General features: G+C 32.6%; 1 protein-coding gene across 3 annotated transcripts; it reads right to left on the bottom strand.

The window, feature by feature from the left end:
- LOC106051761 (short transient receptor potential channel 4-associated protein-like) lies at window positions 1-20,346 on the bottom strand. 3 transcript variants are annotated; one of them, XR_008778870.1, is made up of 23 exons: window positions 20,128-20,346; window positions 17,691-17,837; window positions 17,351-17,470; window positions 16,711-16,780; window positions 15,850-15,926; window positions 15,403-15,562; window positions 15,190-15,300; window positions 15,019-15,081; window positions 14,657-14,719; window positions 14,021-14,143; window positions 13,346-13,479; window positions 12,802-12,881; window positions 12,523-12,583; window positions 11,316-11,374; window positions 11,096-11,151; window positions 10,705-10,750; window positions 10,275-10,364; window positions 9,260-9,350; window positions 8,802-9,051; window positions 6,874-7,168; window positions 5,922-5,988; window positions 2,189-5,421; window positions 1-2,131 (listed from the first exon to the last, which is right to left on the bottom strand). XR_008778870.1 is itself a non-coding variant. In XM_013206964.2 (22 exons), exons 1-22 carry the CDS (start codon window positions 20,227-20,229, stop codon window positions 5,299-5,301), a joined length of 2,388 nt encoding a protein of 795 aa, XP_013062418.2. In that variant the 5' UTR covers window positions 20,230-20,346; the 3' UTR covers window positions 1-5,298. The 3 variants fall into 3 exon arrangements, 2 of the variants coding, with proteins under 2 accessions (XP_013062418.2, XP_013062419.2); XM_013206964.2 differs by having other exon boundaries at window positions 1-5,421; XM_013206965.2 differs by having other exon boundaries at window positions 1-5,421; window positions 10,281-10,364; window positions 20,128-20,345.
- Window positions 20,347-22,816: the final 2,470 nt, after the last annotated feature.

Raw genomic sequence — 22,816 nt, 5'->3', positions numbered from 1 at the left:
AACATTGTGTAAATGCATTTTATTTTTGTTTCATAAATATTTATTGTCAAGAGTTAGTTGATCTCAGAATTCTATCAATCAGGGAGCAGCACTTGCAAGCCTCAACTCACAACTATACCAAAAAAAAAAAATATATAAATAATTGTACAATTGGAACACATACTCACTTCACCCTTATAGAGACAGCTGCTATTAAAACATTCACACAAAAAAATGAATCAAAAGATATGCAGGCCAGTGCAAACAATTAGACTACAAGTCTAGTATGTACAATTTTTTTTATGTTGCCATTTACTGAAAACAATTTGTGACATTATCACAAGATGTCAATATGACAGCAGTTAAAAGTTGACATGTCTTCTCTTCTGAATTCAATATACTTTACACAACGACTAAACCCAAGTTTTTCTCAATAAATTTCTAGCTACAAATGTTATTTTCTTTTAGTCTATGAGTAAGTAAGCTTGAGGACAAACTTGTTTTTTTTTAATCTTTGGAATATATTTCGTCTATTTAAAAAAGTAGAGATTCATTCTAAGTAATTGTAATTTTTTTCAATATGATCTAAAATGTTAATGATACCATTAGAATTCTATCTGAGATCTATAAACAGTACAAAATACATTACATATGTTAACAAATATATCCTCCAGAACTTGATTGCAGTGAAAAAAAAACAACAACATTAAAAGCCTGGTCTATGTATTATAATTACAATTCTAAATCAAAATTAAGTATCAAGTTTAAGACATTAAAAAGTTTTAAAATTCATGGTGATTTTTCAATTTGATTGAATAACCCGGTTTGACGCCAATATGTAGAACAAATTCATTAACAAAGTCTGAAACTTATTTCTAGTTCTGTAAAAATCTAAGATTCTTGTGAACTTATCCACCAGAAAATGCTTACCATACAAGGAAAAAAAGTTGACAAATTATTATAACCCTATACAGATATTTGACTGTCCTGTTAATCACTTTAACCCTACCCTTCAACATAACAGACATACTCAGATATTAAACAAAAACATGATAAATAATGACAAGTAATATAAAATCAATACAAGAGGCTCACTGTTCAAGAGATTCGATTAATGATGTCTACATCACAAGGGTACATGGTTGGAGGACTATTCAGATATTAACATAACAAAAGAATGGGAGTGGAGACAGGGACATTGAATACTTCAAAACAATTTCAGAACCTTAGGATGAGTGTAAATGCCAACTGATCACAGAACTATCATTTGGTGTCAGCATAACTTCCCCTTTTAATGCATAATTTTCATCTGTTGGTTCACATACCAGTTAACAGTAAAAAAAACAACAACAATGTATTGGCTAATTCTCAATACAAAACTTGTTTAGTAGACAACTTTACTTTATGTACAGCACTAGGTTTTGTTTATAAGCTTGCTATGTTGTTTTTTTTTTTTTAAGAATTCACTGCCTAATTGTGACCAAATTAAAATACCAAAATAAGGGGAAGTGATATTCATTGCTGACCTAAGCTTCTTTAAAAAGTATGAAGAAGTGGGGATCAATCATCAACGGTGGTTAAAACTAACTTTTTGAAACAACAACAAAAAATGTCAATTATGTAGCAGAATGAAAACGAGCAGTAAATAAAAGGTGATGTGACATCAAGTTTGTACAGACAAAACAGGAATTCAAAACCAATTAGATGCACAGCAACTGATTCAGGGGGGAGGTAGAAGTGAAGACATACAATATGTCCCTCCTACCAAACACACAACAATCTTTAATGTCAAGGCAGACCTACTACATGGGGCTGTAACATACAGAACAACTGAAACAAAAAAACAACAACAAATCAACAGACCCTAATTAACAGATGTGTGAGAAACTTCTTGAAAATACAGAGATAGGACAAAATTAGAAAACTGCAAACTCAGGGTGGTGTGCAAACAGAGAGATAGAGGTGCAGATCTTAGAAAGTGGAGATGGATTACTCACATCCTAAGAAAAGCTCTATACAGACCTTAGATTTGGGAGATGGATTGGTCACACCCTAAGAAAAAATGCCAACAACAGAGCTAGTTAGGCCTCAGATTGGGGAGATGGATTGGTTACATCTTAAGAAAAAATGCCAACAACAGAGCTAGACAGGCCTCAGATTGGGGAGGTCACACCCTAAGAAAAAATGGCAACAAAAGAGCTAGACACACCTTAGAGTGGAACCAACAGTGCACAAGCTTCAGAGGAAGAGCAAAAGGAACATGATGATGCAGTGTAAGTTAAAGAGTGCAGGAAAGAGCTGGGAAGCAATTAAAAGAGTAGCAAGAGAGACCATGGAGAGTGGCATATTTCTACTGAGGCCCTTATGTTCCCTGAGGAACTTCAAGGACGGATGATGATAATGAACACACATACATACACATTTAAATAATGGGAGGTAATAATGTAGGCTTCACAGTGCTGAACTAACTAAACAGTCAAACATAAACACTGCAAATGAGGTACACAAAATGCTCCAGCAATTAGACTAGCAGTAACCTGCAGGGCAATAGTAAGACACATCTGACATATCATAAAACAGAAACAAAAATCGACCTTTAACCTTTTTTGTTTTTGTAAATACAAAAACAGGAATCAATCAACCAAGTAATGGTTCTAGAACAAAATGCTATCATTTAAATATAATAGATATAAAAAGTTCATTCATTAATTTATAAGAATACGAGACTTTCAAACAAAAAGGAAACAAATTCTTGCCACTTTGTTATTTAAGCCTGACAATGTTGGCACTAAGATCAAGTGCAGATGTCTTTTCAAATAACTTACACATGGTCTGCCTCAGAAGTGCTATGAAAATTAATTGGCAAGATGTACCAAAAGCATAGAGCAGAATCCTGATGTAGTCTCCACTACACATAAAGGACAACTCCTGCATGGCCAGCTAACAGAGGGAAAGCCAGCTCAGAGTGGTCAAAGGAAAGACTTCAATGACACCGTAAAAACTTTCCTGAGAGCCTGGACCCGACACCCGAGAGAAGGGAGCAAATGATAGGGCATCTTGGCAAGTACTGGTCCGAAAATCACAAAGAACAAGAAAACGGGCCCCAAGCTGGAAAAGCTTGCCCAATGTGTTGGAAAATCCTGGCAAATATAGACACAAAAATGCAGTACTAAGCCCTCAGCCCCCTAAAATATATATTAAAAATGAAGTATCTGTCACTGCAATCTAATTCTTCTTTAAGATTAATACACAAAAAAATGAGTTTGTGAACAACTCTTTGAAGTCTATCAAGCTCCAGTGCTTCATGGGAGAATCAGAAATTAGTTTAAAAAAAAAAAAAATCAAACCAGACACCTGAAGACCTCCTTAGTATAAGCTCATCTTGCATTGATATGGCTGCTAGGAAATGGTGTCCAGCAAAAAAGGATTTCATAGTAGCCACAGAGTATACAATTTCTAGTATCAAGACCATACCCTGCACTGATTCTTTCCTTCTTTTGTATATGCCACACTTAAAGACAGCTTAACAGAGTCCTGACATAAAAATGGGCTGCACAAAAAACTTACATACAACTATCAAGAATGATAGATTGGGTAAAAATAAACAAAAAAAAGATAAGCTTCTTACAAGAACAACTTTTGAGCATAAACAAATACTTTCTCTGAACAATTTCAAACTATGTACAAAAAATATCATATTTCACAAGAATAACATCAACAGAAATAAAATCAGGGTTTGGCCAGAAGATTATTTATGTACAAACAATATTTGCCAACATGCATACGCAGCATCCTTCATTCCTTTCTTAAGTTCTCACTTGCACACAACAGTCATCAATTCCAGTCTGGCAAACTATAGTAGCTACTCAGGTCAAACTATTTTACAAGATTAGTCTAAAACATCTGGCCAACTCTTTATTTAATTACATGATTTAAAAAAATAAGAATGCTACAAAATAGTTTATGACAAAAATGGAACATTCAAAATTTTTACAGCAAATGGTTTTTTTAAAAAAAAAAATTTCAAACTTTATAGGAATATTTAAATAATCGCCTGATATTTCACCAATGAAAAATAGGAGTCGTGGGAATAAATTGAGGCTAATAGAAATTTAGAATTGAAATCTAATCGAATCTAAATATGTAATTTATTTTTTTAAACTTGTAAATGTTCTCTTTAATTTCAGAGCTCATATGAACAGCTTAAGAAATGTTACAATACCCACAGTAGGTAGGCTACTACCCCAATGGAGTTTAATTTTATTTATAAAAAATTGTTGGGGCACTACCTAGGTATTCTGCAAACAAATCCTGTCACTAGGATAATCAACTCATATCATGATACATGATAAGTGATACTAGCACAAGTTTAAAATTAAATTTTTTGTTGCAAAAAAAAAATGTCTACATACAAACTAAACATTAATAGTTACAAGAGATCAAATAACTTTTTTTTTGGTTGTAATAACTGATCTAAAAAAATGTAAATCTGTAATATTTATAAATATATATAAATGTATACAAATATGTAATTTTCTACCAACAGACTTATTTTGAGTAAAATAAACTTTCAATGCTCAACTTCAAAATGAAACAGCAAATATCGCTTCTGTGTATGACAGCAAAATAATCATATAATCATTTTGGATGATTAAATCTCAACTTTTAATGCCTTCAATTCTGTTTTGAAATCTAACATATGTAAGGACCCAAACATCTAAATTTGATGATTCCAACTACAGTTCTAATGCCTGTTCTTAAAAATACCTGCGTGTAAAGAACAGACAAGTCGTAAGAAACAAAAATAGTTTCCTGTCAATGCAAAATATGTTTTCTATAAAAAAAAAAAAAAGAATACAAGCACCAGTTTTGAGTTCTCTCTTTCCATTACTTTAAACTTTGATTACTGACACACATATCCACCACTTAAAACCTTTATATGCTTAACTGTGTAACTGTTCTATTTTTTTTTATATTCACACCATGAGACACAATAACAGAAAAATGCAAAATATGCTTCAGCGTCGATACAAGTCTACAGTCTCAATTCATCACATCTTACAAAGTCAGAAACGATGTATCACACATAAACATCAAACACATACTTAAAACATGTACAATGGTCATCACTTTCAAAATTTCCTGAATCCATTGAAGATTAAAAAATTTTTTAAAAAATAAAATCCACACTGCGTCACTGTATCGAGAAAAGTATTGCAGCAAATTTTGTTTATTTTATTGACACTAAAAACAGGCAGTGAACTATCTAGATGTAAGTTTTGCCTGGACAACCAGCCAGGTTCCTTAACAAAAACACTTTCAGTTGGTCCTGTCACTAGGTAACGGGTTGATATAGTAGCTGACTGACGTGGGCAAACTCTTATCCTCAGAGACCAGCATTGACACAGTCGTCTTCCAATAGGCGAAACTAATTCTTGAGCTCTGTGGATAATCGCACACAATTCAAATTAAGGATAGTAAATGTAAGTCAATCTGCATTTGTTTTCTGTACAATATAAGCTTTATTGCAGAGTGCACATAAAATATGAGTTACTTATCTTGAATTATAAAGAAAACAATTGCATATTTGATGTAATTACAACAGGAATGTGATCTTTATAATAAAATGTACAGATTGTGATTTAAATAAGTAAAAGAATAATTGATAATTATTTAAAGAAGTAAAAGAATAATTGATCATTAATGAAAGAAAAAATAAACTATTAGTAATTTGGTATAAATGTAACTACATTTTAATCTAAAACTATAATCTCATTTTTTTTTTAGCTTTTTTTTTTTTTCAGTGGTCCTCTTCAATATTTTTTGAGAAACTTAAGTTGATTTTTAAATTATAATAAAAATATATAATAGAAATGAAATATATTGAACTTATTGAATATATTAAAAAATGAAACAATGTCTAGAATGCAGCAATACATTACCTTTTCCAAGGCACTACAATCTTTGTCTTTATGTAAATAATGATCTTGCCAAAATATCAACAAATCTCTGGGGGAAAAAAAAAAGATTGCCATTACACACACAAAGCCAGGAGGGGGGGGGGGGGGTATAATGTAGCTTTCACTTCACTTAGATGTGGAGTCAAAGGACTAAAGTTCTAGTCATTCAAGCTGGTGGTCAATTAAATGAAAAGAAACTTAGGCTTCTGTCCTCATACTCAAAGAATGGAAGTTTCTAATAGAGGGTCTGTGTGTGAAAAGGTCAAGAACCTAATGAAATGAAGTGCTGAAGCAGGTGTGAGGCTGTAAATATCCTGAAGTTGAAGAAATAAAGAAGTTTGCGCAGAGATATGTAGCCACTTGTACAAGCACTTGAAAAAAAAAAAAAAAAAGCTAAAAGGAAAAGAGAAAAAAAAAAGCTTAACTTTACATTTTTGTACCAATTAAAAATTAATTGAAATGAATACATAGTTTAACTTCCTTTCTGAATTTTTCCAATGTAAATAATAAACAGAAAGGTCACAAAATGAAAAAAAAACAACTAATATCGTTCAATTTTTTTTTTATAAGACACATCATCATCTTCATAAAATCAGAATATGAAAGAGCACCTGATTATGGTTCCTTAACAATCCTATCCACAACATGTTTTAATTATTTTTAGCCAACAATTTTTCTTTGACAAACTAATGGTAAAATGTAATATTCTCTACCATTATGGTTTAATTTTTGTTTAATGCTAACTCAAAAAACCTTTTAGTCCATTGTAAAGTTGATTACTGAAATCATTACTTCACTCACCCTTGAACAAGCTTTTAACTAGTTAAGCTAGTTTCAAAACAGTCTGTGGACCTCTAGATTAAAACTGAGCCTACCATTAAAACAGTTGATTGAACACTCAAATGAAATGGACTTTTCCTTAATCATGGCTCACCTAAAATTCTGTAATATACTTGAGGTGCCATTCACATTTTCTAGGGCGTCATCTTGCTCATCCCTCAGGGCCTGGAGATACTTTGGAAGCTGATTGCGCTTGTTTGCAAACATCAGAAAGACCAGTGTGGTATTGAGGCAGCTGACATTCTCCTGAGTGAGATTCTGGACACTGATGATATTGATCAGCTTGTACAGGTACTCCAGCTGTTTGCTGAAGTCTCCAATATAGCTCACTAGTCGGCTCTCTCGCTTTTCTCCTCTCTCTCCATCCAAGGATGTCACAAAGTTTAGCGCTGAAGAATGCAATGGAATAAATATATGAGCCCTAATCTAACTGACATTCAACAGTGACTAATACTTCCAATCTATGGAGGGCACAGATTGAAAAGGTTATCTGTTTCTACAGCCTACAGTTAATGAGGGTGTCATGTGGCCAGCACAATGACCAACCGCCTTTACTCCCTCAATGCTTTTGAGGTAACATTAAAGTTGGGTGGGCTCAGGGGCATCCTAAAAAAAAATCTATGTGTTCTAAAGACCTGTCATGAAATCAAAATCACCCAGCCACAATGCCATAAGACAAGTCCAAATCGCAATTCAAATCTTTTCTACTTTTCATTGACATTCATTTTTTTAAACATTAACAGACCTGCCTACCAAAAAAAGTCCAAATGCGTAACACTTACGGTCAAAATGCGTATTTTGGCACCAGAATGCGTAACACTTACGTGATCCACTATTTTGTCATATATATATATAATATTAGATGTCATGATTAGATCTACAATCTAAATCTAGATCAATAGAGATGATATCTAGACTAGAAGCGGATCTATGTCTATATAATGAATATAATCTACTCTAGATCTGGGCTCAAAAGTGTTACCAATGCAGTGGATCCACTACAAACGTAGGTCTACTCCAAACTTTCGTAGGCATACCTTCATCCTTGATCTATTCTATACTAAGACTAAGAATCTAGTCTAGATCTAGACTAGATTGTAGTAGTAACGTCTGTATTATATAAGATAAGATAAGATGTTATCGATATAGATCTAGTCAATCTAAATTCTCAATCATACTATAACCAGTATAACTAGATTGTAGAGTAATGTAGAGAATCATAACGTAATGACTAGCTAGACTCTAGCTAGATCTATTCCTGTATAACAAGTTATCTAGATTCTAGATCTAGAATCCAGATCTAGACTAGATATCTACAATGTCACTCAATGTGTTTTGAATCGATAGATCTTCGATTTTTTTTCTATACAAATGAATTCGAGAATCAGGAATGCACCAACATAATTAATTTCTACTCATGAACTTACACAAAAAAAAAAAAAAAAAAAAAAAAAAAAGTCACGTTGGTGTATCAGCTAACTGACGGTACCAACCCGCCACTCCCTCACTCTCGCGTTCTTCATTTCTAGACTAAATCTAATTGCTATTAAGTAACAGCTAACTGACGGTACCAACCCGCCACTCCCTCACTCTCGCGTTCTTCATTTCTAGACTAAATCTAATTGCTATTAAGTAACAATCAACGTATACATCTGGGCACATTGTGTTCACCCCACCTTTTCTGTATCGCCCCTTTCCCCACAGGTGGGCTTAGCGTGACCTCCGTGACCGCTTGTAAACTAGTTTAGAGAGGAGAAAAAAAAAAGCATACGAAATGCGTAGCGCGACTGTTAAATTCGTATTTGCGTACTGGCGGTCATTTTTTGGAGATTTTGCGTAACGAATACGCATTTTGCGTAACGGTAGGCAGGTCTGCATTAACCAATTTTTTTACTTTCATTATCTATAAAATAGACATTTGTGTAAGAATCCAAATTAAACATTACTTCCATATATAATTTTTTACATTCACATGTACATATAAATATATATGACTATTTTAAAGCAAACAAATGAGATTACATTTTTCTGATCCTTCTGCTCTGAAGTTCTCCAGGGAGAGAATCAGACTGCGTATGAACATGTTGGAGTCCACCAAACTTTTGTTGACCATTGTGACAAACTTATCAAACTTGTCTTCACTGGCCAGTATGGCGTCAAATGCCTTGAAAGCCTCTATGTTGAACTTGATGAGCTCCCCCAGCAGGTCAAAGCTGCTCTGCAGGATCTCCTTGTGTCTGATCTCACTCTCCACAATGTTGCCAGCCACATGCTAGGAAAATGGGACAAATATTTACTTGTTAAATCTGTATCAAGATCTTTGAAAGTCTTTTAGTGGGGATTGCTCAAGGCAGAATGTACTACTTTTAAAAGCCAAACTGAGATTAAGATTTGACACATGTATTCTACTTCAATACAAGAAATATATTTTAACCACAAAAAATGCATGATTATTTTATTATCAACTGAGATAAACTTACAGCCAGCAGGCCACGTCTCATCAAAAATATTTGATCACAATAGGATGTGTCCCCTCGCAAATAGCTTTCTACAGCTCTGGCCAGCCAAAACCTGCATAGAAAAACAAGACAGGGGATCAAGGTAACAAAGCCAGAATGAACCTGCTTCATATTTTATATTATTTTCATTTACTTGTTCATTCATTTGTAGTTTTGTAGTTGTTTTTAATTTTTTTTTAAATGGAGTGGAATGAACTATTTTACATTCCATTAATCATCTAGTGTCTTAACTTGGCACAAAAATGTCTTAAATGTTCTAGAAATATTCAACACCATCAGCTTATTTTAAAAGATAGGGACAACTCATGATTATCTGATGGACAACATGCCAGAAAAAAAAAAAAAGTGCTAATTGGGCTTGACTGGGTCAATGGTGTTATGTGCCAAAAAATGTTGATAGACAAAATATAAAAACTACAAATGAATGGACTGTTTTATGGTTATGAAAATAGCATCTAGATTTGGAAGTAACTAAAAAAAAAAGTTTAATTCCTATATTTAATAATTTACTTTTAAATGCCTAGTTAGGTTTTTAAAGCTACATTGATAATTTTAATGCACCTTTAAATTTCTTTCTTTGACATAATCCTATATTTTAATGTACCTAATTGGATAGAAAATAGGTTTATTTGTGGCTTGACAATTTCAGACTAAATTTTTAACTGTTTATTTCTAGTATGGGCCATGACAAATGTAGTCACTAAAACTATAAAGGCTAGAACCTTAAAAGTCTGGACCTAGGCTGCATTTAAAATTTAACTTTGAATGTTATTGCTTAAAGTTGTAACAAAATTCGTCTGAAATGCTTAAATGTATAGGCATAGTCCTTGAGATCTAGAAATTTTTAACACACAGATTTTAGGTTAGGTCTACGTTCTTTACAAATTACCTGCCCCAAATTACTAGATTTAAACCCAGACTATCCTTTAATTAAGAAAAAAATAACGAAATGGAAAGAAATGCAAACAGAACAAACCATAACCTGAAGGTCGAGGTAGTTGGTTCCTTCTTCATCACCTCAACAATCTTTGTGAGGAGACCTTTGGACCCTCTGCACATGAGTTGCCTGCACAGAATGACACCAATAAGTCAGGTCATACATATATTACAGTAGAACTAATTGTCCAAAGTCATAACAAATTTGTATGTAACTTAAGCAAAGGTGCAGTATGGTTGATACAAAACAGTGAGGGAATAACATTTTTTTTCCCATTCTAAATATTACAACTCTCTAGACTTCACATTAACAATCATTTCTTTTAGACAAAAAAAAAAAAAAAAGATCTATTTTGAATATAATTAGATCATTTTCAATAGCAATAATACACAAAAAAATGTGATGCACAAGTAATAACCAATATATGGGTGACTAAAAATATGAACAACTTGCACTATGAATGACTCACTTGTTTATTGCATCCAGACTTTGCAGTGTCAATCCTCCAGCACGAACTATATAAAGAGAAGACAAATGCAACAATTGGTCAACAAAAGTAAAAATTTTTTATAACAATCTTGAGTCTTTCTTTTTTTTTTTTCTTAAATATACAAACTACTAGAGAAAGAACTAATAGAAAGAACTAGCATCAAAGAAGCTATGAAAGGAAAAATGTGGAAATAATTCATGTTATTTCAAGGAATGACAAAATGATACACATCAATTTTAAACTTTAAACTCATAATATCCCTAAATAAAAGAGTCATAGGAATTGACCATGAGAAATTTTTAGTGCAACTCAAATACAGATTAAAAAAAAACACAAAAAAAAAAACAAGATTCATGCAGCTAGTACCTACCATTGATTTTCTTGACTTCATTTAATTCACTCTTTGATAACAACAAGTGTTTGTAGCTAGAAATAAAAGGTATTACAGACTGTAGGTAACATACTGAAGCAACTAATACAACATCTTCATCATGTATTTGAGACATTGTGCTGATTTGTTTCTTAACAGCACCAGCACTCTATAAAAAATTAAATTATTATTATTGATTAAATATTGGTAAAAAACTTACTCAGAATGGTCACAGAAACTGTGTACTAGTCTCAGAAATTGAATCTTTAGAGCAACTTCCTGAACAAATGAAAACAAGAATATTGAAGTGCCAATGTAAGAGTGTACAAAGTTAAAGGTTAATAAGAATATAGATGTTTCAGAAGTCAATAAGAATATAGGTGTTTCAGAAGTCAATAAGAATATAGATGTTTCAGTGTCAGGGGTCATTAAGAATATAGATAGATGTTTCAGTGTCAGACATCATTAAACCTACCAGCCTTGAGCCACATAAAAAGACTATCACCTATGCCCTGAGCTCCCCACCCTCTTTACTTACTATCTTTGAAGCTCTATATGTAATGAATCTCACAATTTTCCTTATTAATCAATCTCGTACAGTATCATTCAATACAAAAAAAAACATTCTTTATGAAGTTTTTACTTCTAAGAGTCTAAATATCAACTCAAATATCGATCAACTTTTTACATGCCCGGTTCATGTTTATTGCAAATTTTCTGAAAATGTTCATGTAAAACCACACCAATTCATTGTACACACATGGGGGCAGCCAATTGCAAAGCTAAACATATCTTATCTTATATGATACAGACGTTACTTCAAAAAAGAAGATGATATCGTCCTATGCGTCATGCATTTAGAGTTTGAGTTAAGGCACATCGGCACAATTTAGGCCATGTCGTGCCAATATGCATTAAGTCGTGCGTATTAACCAATGACCTAAATTCTGCCAAGTCACTGGTTTTCCTAGATAGCACAGGCAACATATAGTTTTATTATGATTGGTAGGTTATTTTTAGATTCTGATTCATTTTTAAAAAATGAAATCAGCAAGTACTGAAAAAAAAACCAGTCCACCAGCAAAGCTGCCATTTTGGAAGTTACAACAACAAAAAAAAAAAAAGCAGACCACCAGTATGGTAGTGTTAAGAATAGAGATGTTTTGAGTCAGAGGTCAATAAGAAAATAGATGTTTCAGGGGACAATAAGATTATAGATGTTTCAGTGTCAGAAGACATTAAAAATATAGGTGTTTCTGGTGTCAGAAGACATTAAGAATACAGATGTTTCAGGTGTCAGAGGTTAATATGAATATACATTTTTCAGTGTCAGAGGTCATTAAGAACTTCAGTGTTTCAATTGTAAAACAAGTAATGGTTTCATAAAGTCAAAATGAGAAAATGTCAAAGCAAACAATAGTACTTACTGGACTACATTCACAGGATGAATTATGCCCCCTCAAACGATGTCTTGTTTGTGAACGACCACTAAAATAAAAAAAAAGAGCAAGAAATTGTATTTCAAGACTGCAGGTCAACCCTATGATCATAATGATTTTATTTGACAATTAATGCAGTTTTAAGACATTTAAAAGGAAAATCACCATTAAAAAGGAAAGATTCAAATATTTTTTTCCTGCTAAAATTGGTTAGGTGTAATAAGCTACTCTGTATACAGTATAGATTACAATTCATTGCTGACTTACACTTGACACTTCCATATAAACTGATCAAACAAATCACTCAGCCCTGATGCTAGTTTCAGTTCAGCTAGTTTTCTTTGCACCTGTAGATGAAAATAAGATTTTTAACAAGTTTTTACACACACACACACACACACATATATACACATACACAACAACCATTGTTATTATGTGCATCCTGATGTCCAGCTTTTATGCAATAAGGTAAAAAAAAATTATGACAAACTTAGATGGAAGGGACTAATGAAGGTAGTATCGCGTAAATTTTTTATTTTTAAATAAATCAGAATAATTAATAGAAACCTTCTGTATAACCAATGGCATGAAATGTAATTGAATTTAATTGAAATAGTATTAAATGTCAGGAAAAAAAAAAAAAAAAAAAAGCTACCCAATATTAACTAAATTAAATATTTTGGTCTAACCTAAGAAGCCATTTCCTTTAAAATTAATTAAACCAAAATGTCATGAGCATTTGCTAAATTTAAAAAAAAAATTATCAATAGTATAATTAAGGTATTTAAAAATAAAACATTAAAAGACAAACCTTTTTCCTGTGTTTGCCAAGAAGAAAAAGACCTAATACATAGACAACTTCTACCCTCTGGACCAGTTCTTCAGTTATTGTCAAAGCCTGCTGGGCAATCATTGGCTGACCTTCAGATGTAGGTTCTGATACACCTGAAAAGTACATTGGTTAAATCATAAGGCAAGTTTATTTTGAAAAGCTTTAACTTGCTGAAGAATAAAGCTAATAATAAAAATGTTTCATCTTGTGATATAGTGACCTAGATTTTAATGTCTCTTAAGTTAGTTCCCCTTTTAGACCATGGGGTCTATAGGGAAGATGATGTAAAGGACATCTGTTTCTGTGGCCCTCAGTTAATGAGGGTGTCATGTGGCCAGCACAAAGACCACTGCATTTACATTTCCTCAACTAATGTCAGGTACCCAGGCACTGGGTGGACTCAGAGGTGCCCTAAAAATCCCAGTCTTCCCCAGGATTCGAACACGGGACCTCCAGTTCAGAAGCTAAGCACTTTACCACTCAGCCTCCCCCTTGCAATAAAATGACTTAAAATCTTAGTTTAATAGTTTTACTTAAGTAAATTTTAATAACAATTAAACATAAATACTGAAACTACAATAGAGATTCTAAAATGAAATTAAAATTTTGTCTCTTCTATTTGACAAAATAACTATCTGAACAAAAGAGGCTTACCTCCTACAAAGTCATCATAATCATCAGCAACTTGAGGTTCGTAGACTTCATCTGCCATTTGGTTGTCAATCCACTCCATCCAACAGTCCAGTTCACTTGGCATTCCTCTGTAGCGTGGTGTATCTGAAACATTTATGACCATCCTTTTTTTTTTGTCTCTGGCTTTCTAATCAAATTTTATCATTAAAAGAATTATCTTAAAAATTATTTTTAACAAAAATAATTTATCTAATATTTTTTAGGGATTAAAACTATTGTAATGATGGCTCACTGATACACAAAAGTAAAAAAAAAAATTATTAAGAGAAACGTCTAAACAAATGAATTCATAAACAAATTAAATCAATTAAAACCCTGAACACAAATTTAGTATTACAGTAAATAGACAAGCAATTTTACAGTAACCAACAACCTAGATTGAAATTGTGCTTGGTTATAAATATCTGCAGAAATACAGAAATAATTTCTAACCAAGATTTTATTGAGAAAATACAGCATACAAGTATTTTCGTTCTACTTATAACTTACACCTAGATTTGCAAACATATTCACTATCATGTGGGTCATCAGACAATTCTTTAAAGAGTTTAAGTTAAAACATCATAATAGAATAAAACTACAAACAAAATCACTTACATTCTTTGCTAATTGCAATCTGTACAAGTCGCGGTAACAAGTCTGGGATGCTTAACAATAGCTCTATGTATAATAATTTTAAAAATGTATAATTAATAAGACACAAAGAATACTATCTAAATGTAAATAATACAAAAGTATAACTTCAGAATGTAATGAGACAAAAAAAATTAAATCAGAATTAATGAGACACTAAGAACAAAATCAGATGTAATATCAGAATGTAACAAAAACGAAAAAAAAAAAAGATAGCATCTGAATGTAATTAGACACATATATAAAGAAATCTAAATAAGTCGTAACATATTTTCAATAACATATACAGCAATATTTATGTTAAAATAACAATGTGTTGGATTTACCTTGGTTAATGTCTCGTAAATTTACAAACCCTTTAGATCTCTTCTGTTTATTTTGGGCAAATACTGTAATGATGAAAGAATTTTAAAAAAAAAATCAAATATGTTATGAATGTACGATTCCCTAATTTTCAAACAAATAGTAAAAAAAGTTAAAGAAAAGAAAATAATTACAGGAGGACTTGTTTTCGTAGATATCTAGGTCAGAAATTGCAACGGCCAGTATTCGGCAGAAATTTGCCAGCTGTGAATCATCAAGACAGGCCACTAGTGCACGCAAGTTAGCTAAAAAAAAATTAAATAAGAATTTATCAATAATTCAGTTTAACAATATCTACAACATGATAAAACTTAAATTGATTAAAGTTAGTCAAGCTGTACTCTTACTGATTCGATGTAAATCCAACACATCTTTCCTGTGCTGTAGGATATCTTCTATTAACTGACAAGCATTAACAAACGTTTTTTTTGTGGCCAACAATGTGAACAAGTAGTTCATGGTTTCATCACAAAAGAGTTCTTTTGAAAGTGCCTTTTCAGCGACACACTAAAAAAAAATGTACACAAATAATCAGTATAATACAATTAGCACTAATAAGCACAGACATGCATGTAAAAAAATAAAATCTTTTTAGGTCTATGTTTGATGAGGGTGCTACACTGATAGTATATCGACCATCACTTTTACTTTCCCCACTAGAGTTAAAATACACAACTACAGCCGAGTAACCTAAGAGCATCCGTCCAGATTTTTATTCAAGGACAAACTACTGCATTTAATATTTTTTGTTTAAAACATTTTAACAAGGTGAGATCAATATCCTTGTTACTCACCCCTGTATTAAGTTTTATAAGTATTTCCAGCACCAGGCTCTTGATTCTTAGTGCCCTTGGATGTTCACAAACTGGTGCTGTCAGAAGATACAATGTATTACAATAATTTAATGACAACTTAAATTTTACTAATTTTGGTTCGAAGAAGAAAAAAATTACATCTGCTGAGATTGTATATCTACTTGTGACAGTTTCTACAAAAGAATACTTCAACCAATCTATCTGACACAATGAAGCAAGAATTCATGACAACTAAAGCTTGAGAAGACAGGAGCAATCTAAACATTTGTCGTAACTCACTCTAGAAATTCAATTAAAAATAATTTTTCATTTGTATTTTTGGACCACATTTTATTCTCATGCTTGACTGCAGCTTCAAGAGAGCTGAATTTGTTTCCTTACTATTTGAGACTAGCATAAGAAAGGTTCAGGGAACAGGCCAGGTCAAAACCTTGACCATATTAAAATATGTAGACATATTCAGCGTTTCACCATCAAAACAAGATCTTCTACAAATGATTCTTGAGATCTATTAAGTATAAAAGAAACAAGAGTTCACATCTCAGGGGTCAGTTAGCTAGTCAAAAAATGATCATTCAACATGTATTATATACATATTTACTGCTTATTTCTATACAGTTATTTACTTGGCATGTCATTAGATAGTTGATAAAATCAAGGCCCATGTAAGGAAGGTTAAAACTAATAAAAATAATAATAAAAGTTTTGATAAAGCTTCATTAACTCTATTGTTAACACAAATTAAACAATGCAATGGAATGTTCTTAATTCCTTCCAATGGTAGGATTGAAAGGGTTAAAAAACAAACAAACTGATAAAAGTCAATAACGATGTACTCACTTTTCTTTTCTGTTCGATTGAATGCAAGCTTTGGTAAAACTGTTCCTGCCATCAAAAACCTTATCATAATCTGTGCCATGAAAAAATATATTTACATTTAAGTTAAAGATATTTTTTTTACATTCCCATCATAAAATCCCTAATGGATGAAAGGTTCAGAGAAGAGCAAGCAGGCTTCAAAAAAAGAGAAAAAAAAAAAAAATCCTCTGCTAAGCAGATCTTTGTTCAGAACCAAGTCTGGCATACCAACAACTGATGACAATCAGTTTCATAGAATTCAAAAAGCATTTGATTGAGAATTACTATGGAAAAAAGCAAGAAATTATGAAATCCCTGAAAAATTTGTTCAGATCCTATGCCACCTCTTTTACCAATCTAGCAGCTGCATTAAAATAGACAAATAAACAGAGGCATTAAAATAGACAAATAAACAGACAAGGTCTTTAACAAAGAGACCGGGGTGCAAAGTGTCTCTGTTTCTTCCTAGCCATGGAGTATATGATAAGAAGAACAATGACCCAAATTCCTAAAAATTTTTATGATTTTGAGTGTTATTATTAGCAAGAAAAAAAAAGCAATGGAAAATGTTTAAACAATTATCTGTAGCATTTAGCAAAACATTTAAGGTAACTTAACTAACCTCAATGCCTCCAAGATTAGCAAAGCTCCTGGCAAACTTGTCCTGACCCTCATCAGTTGCTTGGACTTCTGTATTGTTTGGTCGCCTGGGCTCATAACTTATCAACAACCCCAGCACTTTCTGTAACAAATCGAAATTAAGAAACAATGCTTAACTGAACTTTAAAAAAAAAAAAAAAAAATTTTTGTAGTAATCAAAATAGGGTGTATTTCACTTATTAAGATATGCACATAGTTTCAATGTTACAGAGATTATATCTAGCATCAAAGTAGTCTCATTAAATCAAACATAACAAAATAACAAGCCAGACAATCATAACAAGCTAACTGGCAAGTCCTACCTTCAAATAAATGAAAGCCTCATCATTATTAGGGTCAGAATTCACGTTTCTTTCTGTACAATTCTGAACACTCAGACGATCAAGTGCAAATATTATGTCAACAACTTCATTTCCTTCTGGAATGTTGTTTAACAAATGGCGTGGAAGCTGAGAACAAAAACATTATAATAGGTACACAATTTGTTACAAAAGTTAAATAAATATATCCCAGATGCCAGAAGCACCTAATAAACTTAACTTTATTATCATTGCCTATTTGCTGAAAAGCTAAATTATTTATTTCCCAAACAAAATATTACTTGCAATTATTTTACACCATCAGATAGTTCAACAACCATAAAGGTCAAGAATAGTGGGACATTTACTATGATTCAGATTGAAAATTGCGAGCAACTTTATAATTTTATTTTTTTATGTACATTATTGTAACTATTAAGTTTTGCTTGTTGAAGGGCTTGTGTTTAGGTGGAGCTAATTGAATGACAGTCAACAGCATTAAAAGTTCAATGACCACTTGTGTTTCACAGAAGAGTGTGGCACAGCAACATCTGTTAACTGTGTATCAAAGCAATGTACTCATTGATTTTCTATTCACTTTCTTCCTCTTATAACTTTTTAATTAAATTAGAAAATGGTTGTTTGTTTCTTTAAATCAAACCTTAACTAAAAAGAGTTCCATCTTACAGTCTCATTTTCTTTAGTAATTACAATTACACAGAAAGAGAAAAAAATGTATATTATATGCTATGCAATACATAATGTGTACATGAAAATAAAAAAACTACCCAGCCTGATCTAAATCAAGCCTCTAGAATATTTCAAATGAGCTAACAATCCATGTTTATTTTTATCATCAAAATCATAGAGACTTGAAAGACATTAGCTTCAATTATTTTTTCATCTATAGATCTTTAAGTAGCTTTTCAATAGTTAAACCTTCCTTATATTCCTACAAATATTAATTCAATTAGTAGACAGAATAGACATAGATCCTGTGAGATACTTAGATTTAGACCTCATTTTTTATATTATTAATTATATTGTACAAAAGCTGGAGAACAATGGATGATAAAGAATATCTACAATAAAAAACTTGACATTTTGGGGGCCATCCATACAACTATAAAATATGTATGTCATCTCACAGCAACAACAATGAATGCTTTCTGGTATTAATTAATGGTATTGTCAGCGAGTTTCAGTAGTACAAAAAAAGTCTGATATACTCTCTCTAGCTAAATACTAGATCTAAGTCCTGATGATGATAAACTAGGAGTTATATTATAATATTATATAATATGTTGATTTCTATATATATATATTTATGTATTAGAATCCATTTGTATACAGTAGATTTCAGCACAATAAATTATAATATAAAATATATTTACTTTGTTTACACAATTTTTTAAATAAAATGTAGATATTCTAATTTAAATTCAGTGCTAACAATTGACTTTCATGTCTGATCAGAAATTACAGAAATATGAAAAACTTATAATATATTAAAATAGTATACAGTCTACACATGACTCTAAATCCTAAATTAGTCATTAAACAAATCTAGAGATAGAATTAGAATCTGAAAAAGAATCTATATCTAGACTCTAAGTCACTCTAGATAGAAAGAGTATAAATTAGATATTTTATAGTATTAGATTATAGAATCTAGAACTATAAAAATAATTAATAATCTATAATCTATGTATATACCTTTATTTTTATTATCTAGACCTAGATGTCTAGTACTAGATCTATATTAGTATATAATATAAAGTTGAAAGTACATGTATCAAGTATTCTAGTAGAGTCTCTCATATTTATGAATTAATATATAGTCTAGATCTACTAATCATAATGTAATGTTTTACTAGGTTCTAGTCTAGTAGATCTAAACTTGATTCCTTGTTTTGAATATCTACTAGAGTCCAGAGTCTGCAGAGTAGACTCTCTAGTCTAGCTAGACCTAGATAAATTTATTATGTTATAATATTATTATAATTATATCTATAATATAATATAAATATATAATTTAAAAACTAGATCTAGATTTTAGTTCTGGTACAGTGCTTTTGACTTTAGACATAAGACACTAGGTCTAGACAGGTAAAAAAAAAAATCCATAACAAAGCAAATGGGTGCGACAATAATAATTTTTATGAGAATCACTCCAGACTCCAGAGATCAGAATCAAGTTTGGTAGGGATTTAGCTTAAATTGCAACGAATTTTTTGCAACTTTGTGCAATTTGTGTCAGGATCTTTATCATTTTAACAATTGAAGAGTAAAAGATTAATCTAGATTCTCTAGTTTAGATTCTAAGATTTTGCAGAGCAAGCATCTGCGTCGCGGTTATTTTTGCCTAGCTTATTATTGACACTGGCAGCGACATGAACGGTGACCGAGTTAGGAAGGGAAGTAGCGTAATTTTACTTACCTCTGTTAATCTTGATGGTCCTTTCCCTGTATATTGCATATCCAACTGAATACGGAAAGCTGACTGACCTGTCGCACATCTCCATCTTTTTCGCGAACACATAATAATAATATAGAAAATAGGCTACATGTAGACTCTAGATCTAATTGTCTATCAAGTTTTTCCTTTATCATCAACACAATATTTTATCACGATGGCCAGATTTTTTGTTGCTCTTTTACAAAATGTCAAACATGCATATAATGCGTGTAAAAAAAATGTGTGCTAACAAGAGTGTGCATTTTTTAAAAAACTTAATCTGATAAATATAGATCTATCTTTTAACTGATGTCAACAAGAATAAATATGTTAAGTAAAATTTCAATTAAAATTTAACATAATTACATAAAATTATTATATTTGCATTATGCAACATAAACTAAAAATGTTTAGTATTTTTAGTGTGTATGACAAACTGCCACAACAGGGCTTTGTTATGTAGCAGATAAAGAAATATTTAAATTATAAATTTGATATGATTGTGTACCATTGAGAATTATAGATCTATTTTCCTGTTTTAAAGCTGATCACGTAGTGATTATAAATACAATGCGGTATTAAGCTAATAGCTCTCTTTTTTTTTTCTCATTAAGCAGCGTTTAATATATAAAACACTGAACCATAATCTTCTAATACAAAACCAAAATTTAATGAAATAGCCTACTCAGAAAGACACAAAGATAAATTTAAGGCACATTCCTCATCCCATATGCTAGGACAAATTTGTACAAATGCTCCTTCTTCCTAAGTGCTATTAGAGCATGGAATGGGTTGCCTGAGCTAGCCAGGAAAACCAGTGACTTGGCAGAATTTAAGTCATTGGTTAATATGCATGACGCGTATAGGACGTATATAATCATCATCTTTTTTGAAGTAACGTCTGTATTATATAAGATAAGAAGATCCTAGTGGCTTGAGCCAAGCCTTATTGCCTTCTTCAACTCATCTTTCCATTTACAGTGGCGTAGCTAGGATGAGGGAGAATATGAAAATCCCCTGGTGATGTGTTGTTGTTTTTTTTTGCTGTTGTTTTTTTTTTTTTTAATGAGTGTTTTTTTTTACATTAAACATTAAATATTACGCAAATTGCAGGACCCCTGCCCCCCAAAGAGGTCAAGCTCCCGGGCCACCAAATGATGGCAAATTCCTAGCTACGCCCCTGTCCATTTAGATCTCTCTTGAGCTTTTCGTCGATATACCCTAACTTTGAGTTGTTCTTTTTCAGGCCTTAATCTAGGTCGTTTTCAGTTGTCATCAGTCTTTTTTTTTTTTTTTTTTTTTTTTAACCAAATCTATATTCAGTTCATAACTTCGTGGACGTGGAGGGCGGAACCTGGATGCTGATATCAAAAACGGTTGTGACGATTTTTCTAGAAATTTAACAGTTAATGTATATTGATGAGAAAAGAATTAGGCATAGGCCTACTATCTCTTTGGCCACACAGTGAAAACACTAGTTTGACCTTTATCATTTTTCTAGTTACAAATTAAAAGAAATAAATTTAAATTTTACTAGATTTCCAGATCTAGGTCTTTATCCAACATCGGTTTTGAAATGACTGTAATGCGTTCTTGGAATAACTATCGCTTTGGGGAATTTCCGAATGCAAGGCTTTTCTGACTGAAGAGTTTAATCAAATTAATGTTCAGGAACATCTAACATTCATTAATTTTAAAGAGAAAAACAAATAAATTACATAAAGGCGGTATTGTCTTTTTAAAAAGCATTTTTAATGTTTTTCTTCTTTCATATATGTTTCAGTTTTTGTAACAATTTTTCAATATGAATGGGTTAATATTAGCCATCTGGAGGGAGGAATTTCAATGGTGATGTTTGCCCTTTTTCAGCTCTCTGGGTAGCTGCCTTTACTGTTAAGTAAGGCGCCATATCCTTTGTGGATCTCTATACTATAGTTAAAATTCGTCCATCGTGATTCGATGATGACCACTTTGTCATCCAGGGGGGCTGAGGGCTTTGCACTGGGGTTTTATGCCTCCTCGTGTGGCTGGTGAGACCTATGTGAGCCCGGAATGTTCGGCTGCACACTGGGCAGGTTCCCTGATAGCAAAGATTTTGGGCCCAGTAAGGGCCCCAACTGGGCCAGCCCATGCTAACCATATGGGCCCCAACTGGGGGGTGAACATTGGCCCGAACGGGTGCCCTTAGGGCTGAGTCTGGGCTCAGTCAGGTGGCCCAGGAAATCCCCGTGTTAAACCCTTGTGGGGCCAGTAAGGGGAAGGACTTGTGGGCCCCAACAGTGCCAGAGATACTTGGCCCTTTGGGGACAATTAATGAAAGCCCAAATAGGGCCCTTAAGGGTCAAGTCTGGGCTCAGTTAGGGGGCCCAGATGAAGCCCTGACGGAACCCTCATGGGGCCGGTATGGGGCAACACTGAAGGGCCTGAAAGAGCTAAACACATGGGCTTCATTTGGGGGATGAACGTTGGCTCGAACGGGGGCCCTTAGGGCTGAGTTTGGGCTCAGTTAGGGGGCCCAGATGAAGCGCTGATGGAACCCTCATGGGGCCAGAATGGGGCAAACATTGAGGCGCATGAAAGGGCTATACACATGGGCCCAATTTGGGGGATGAACGTTGGCCTGAACGGGGGCCATAAGGGCTGGAGCTAGTGTCATTGGCCTTGCTTTTCT

This window comes from Biomphalaria glabrata, chromosome 7 (assembly GCF_947242115.1).
Source record: "Biomphalaria glabrata chromosome 7, xgBioGlab47.1, whole genome shotgun sequence".
Taxonomy (NCBI): domain Eukaryota; kingdom Metazoa; phylum Mollusca; class Gastropoda; family Planorbidae; genus Biomphalaria; species Biomphalaria glabrata.
The sequence above is the reverse complement of the archived record's forward strand: the minus strand, read 5'-3'. Positions and strand labels throughout refer to the sequence as shown.

Coding starts and splice junctions, on each gene's coding strand:
- LOC106051761 (XM_013206964.2), bottom strand. CDS start 20,229: ATGTGTTCGCGAAAAAGATGGAGATGTGCGACAGGTCAGTCAGCTTTC. Junction 12,584..12,801: donor TTTATATGGAAGTGTCAAGT/GTAAGTCAGCAA, acceptor TTTTTATTTTAG/TGGTCGTTCACAAACAAGAC. Junction 10,751..11,095: donor TGAAGTCAAGAAAATCAATG/GTAGGTACTAGC, acceptor CTCTTTATATAG/TTCGTGCTGGAGGATTGACA.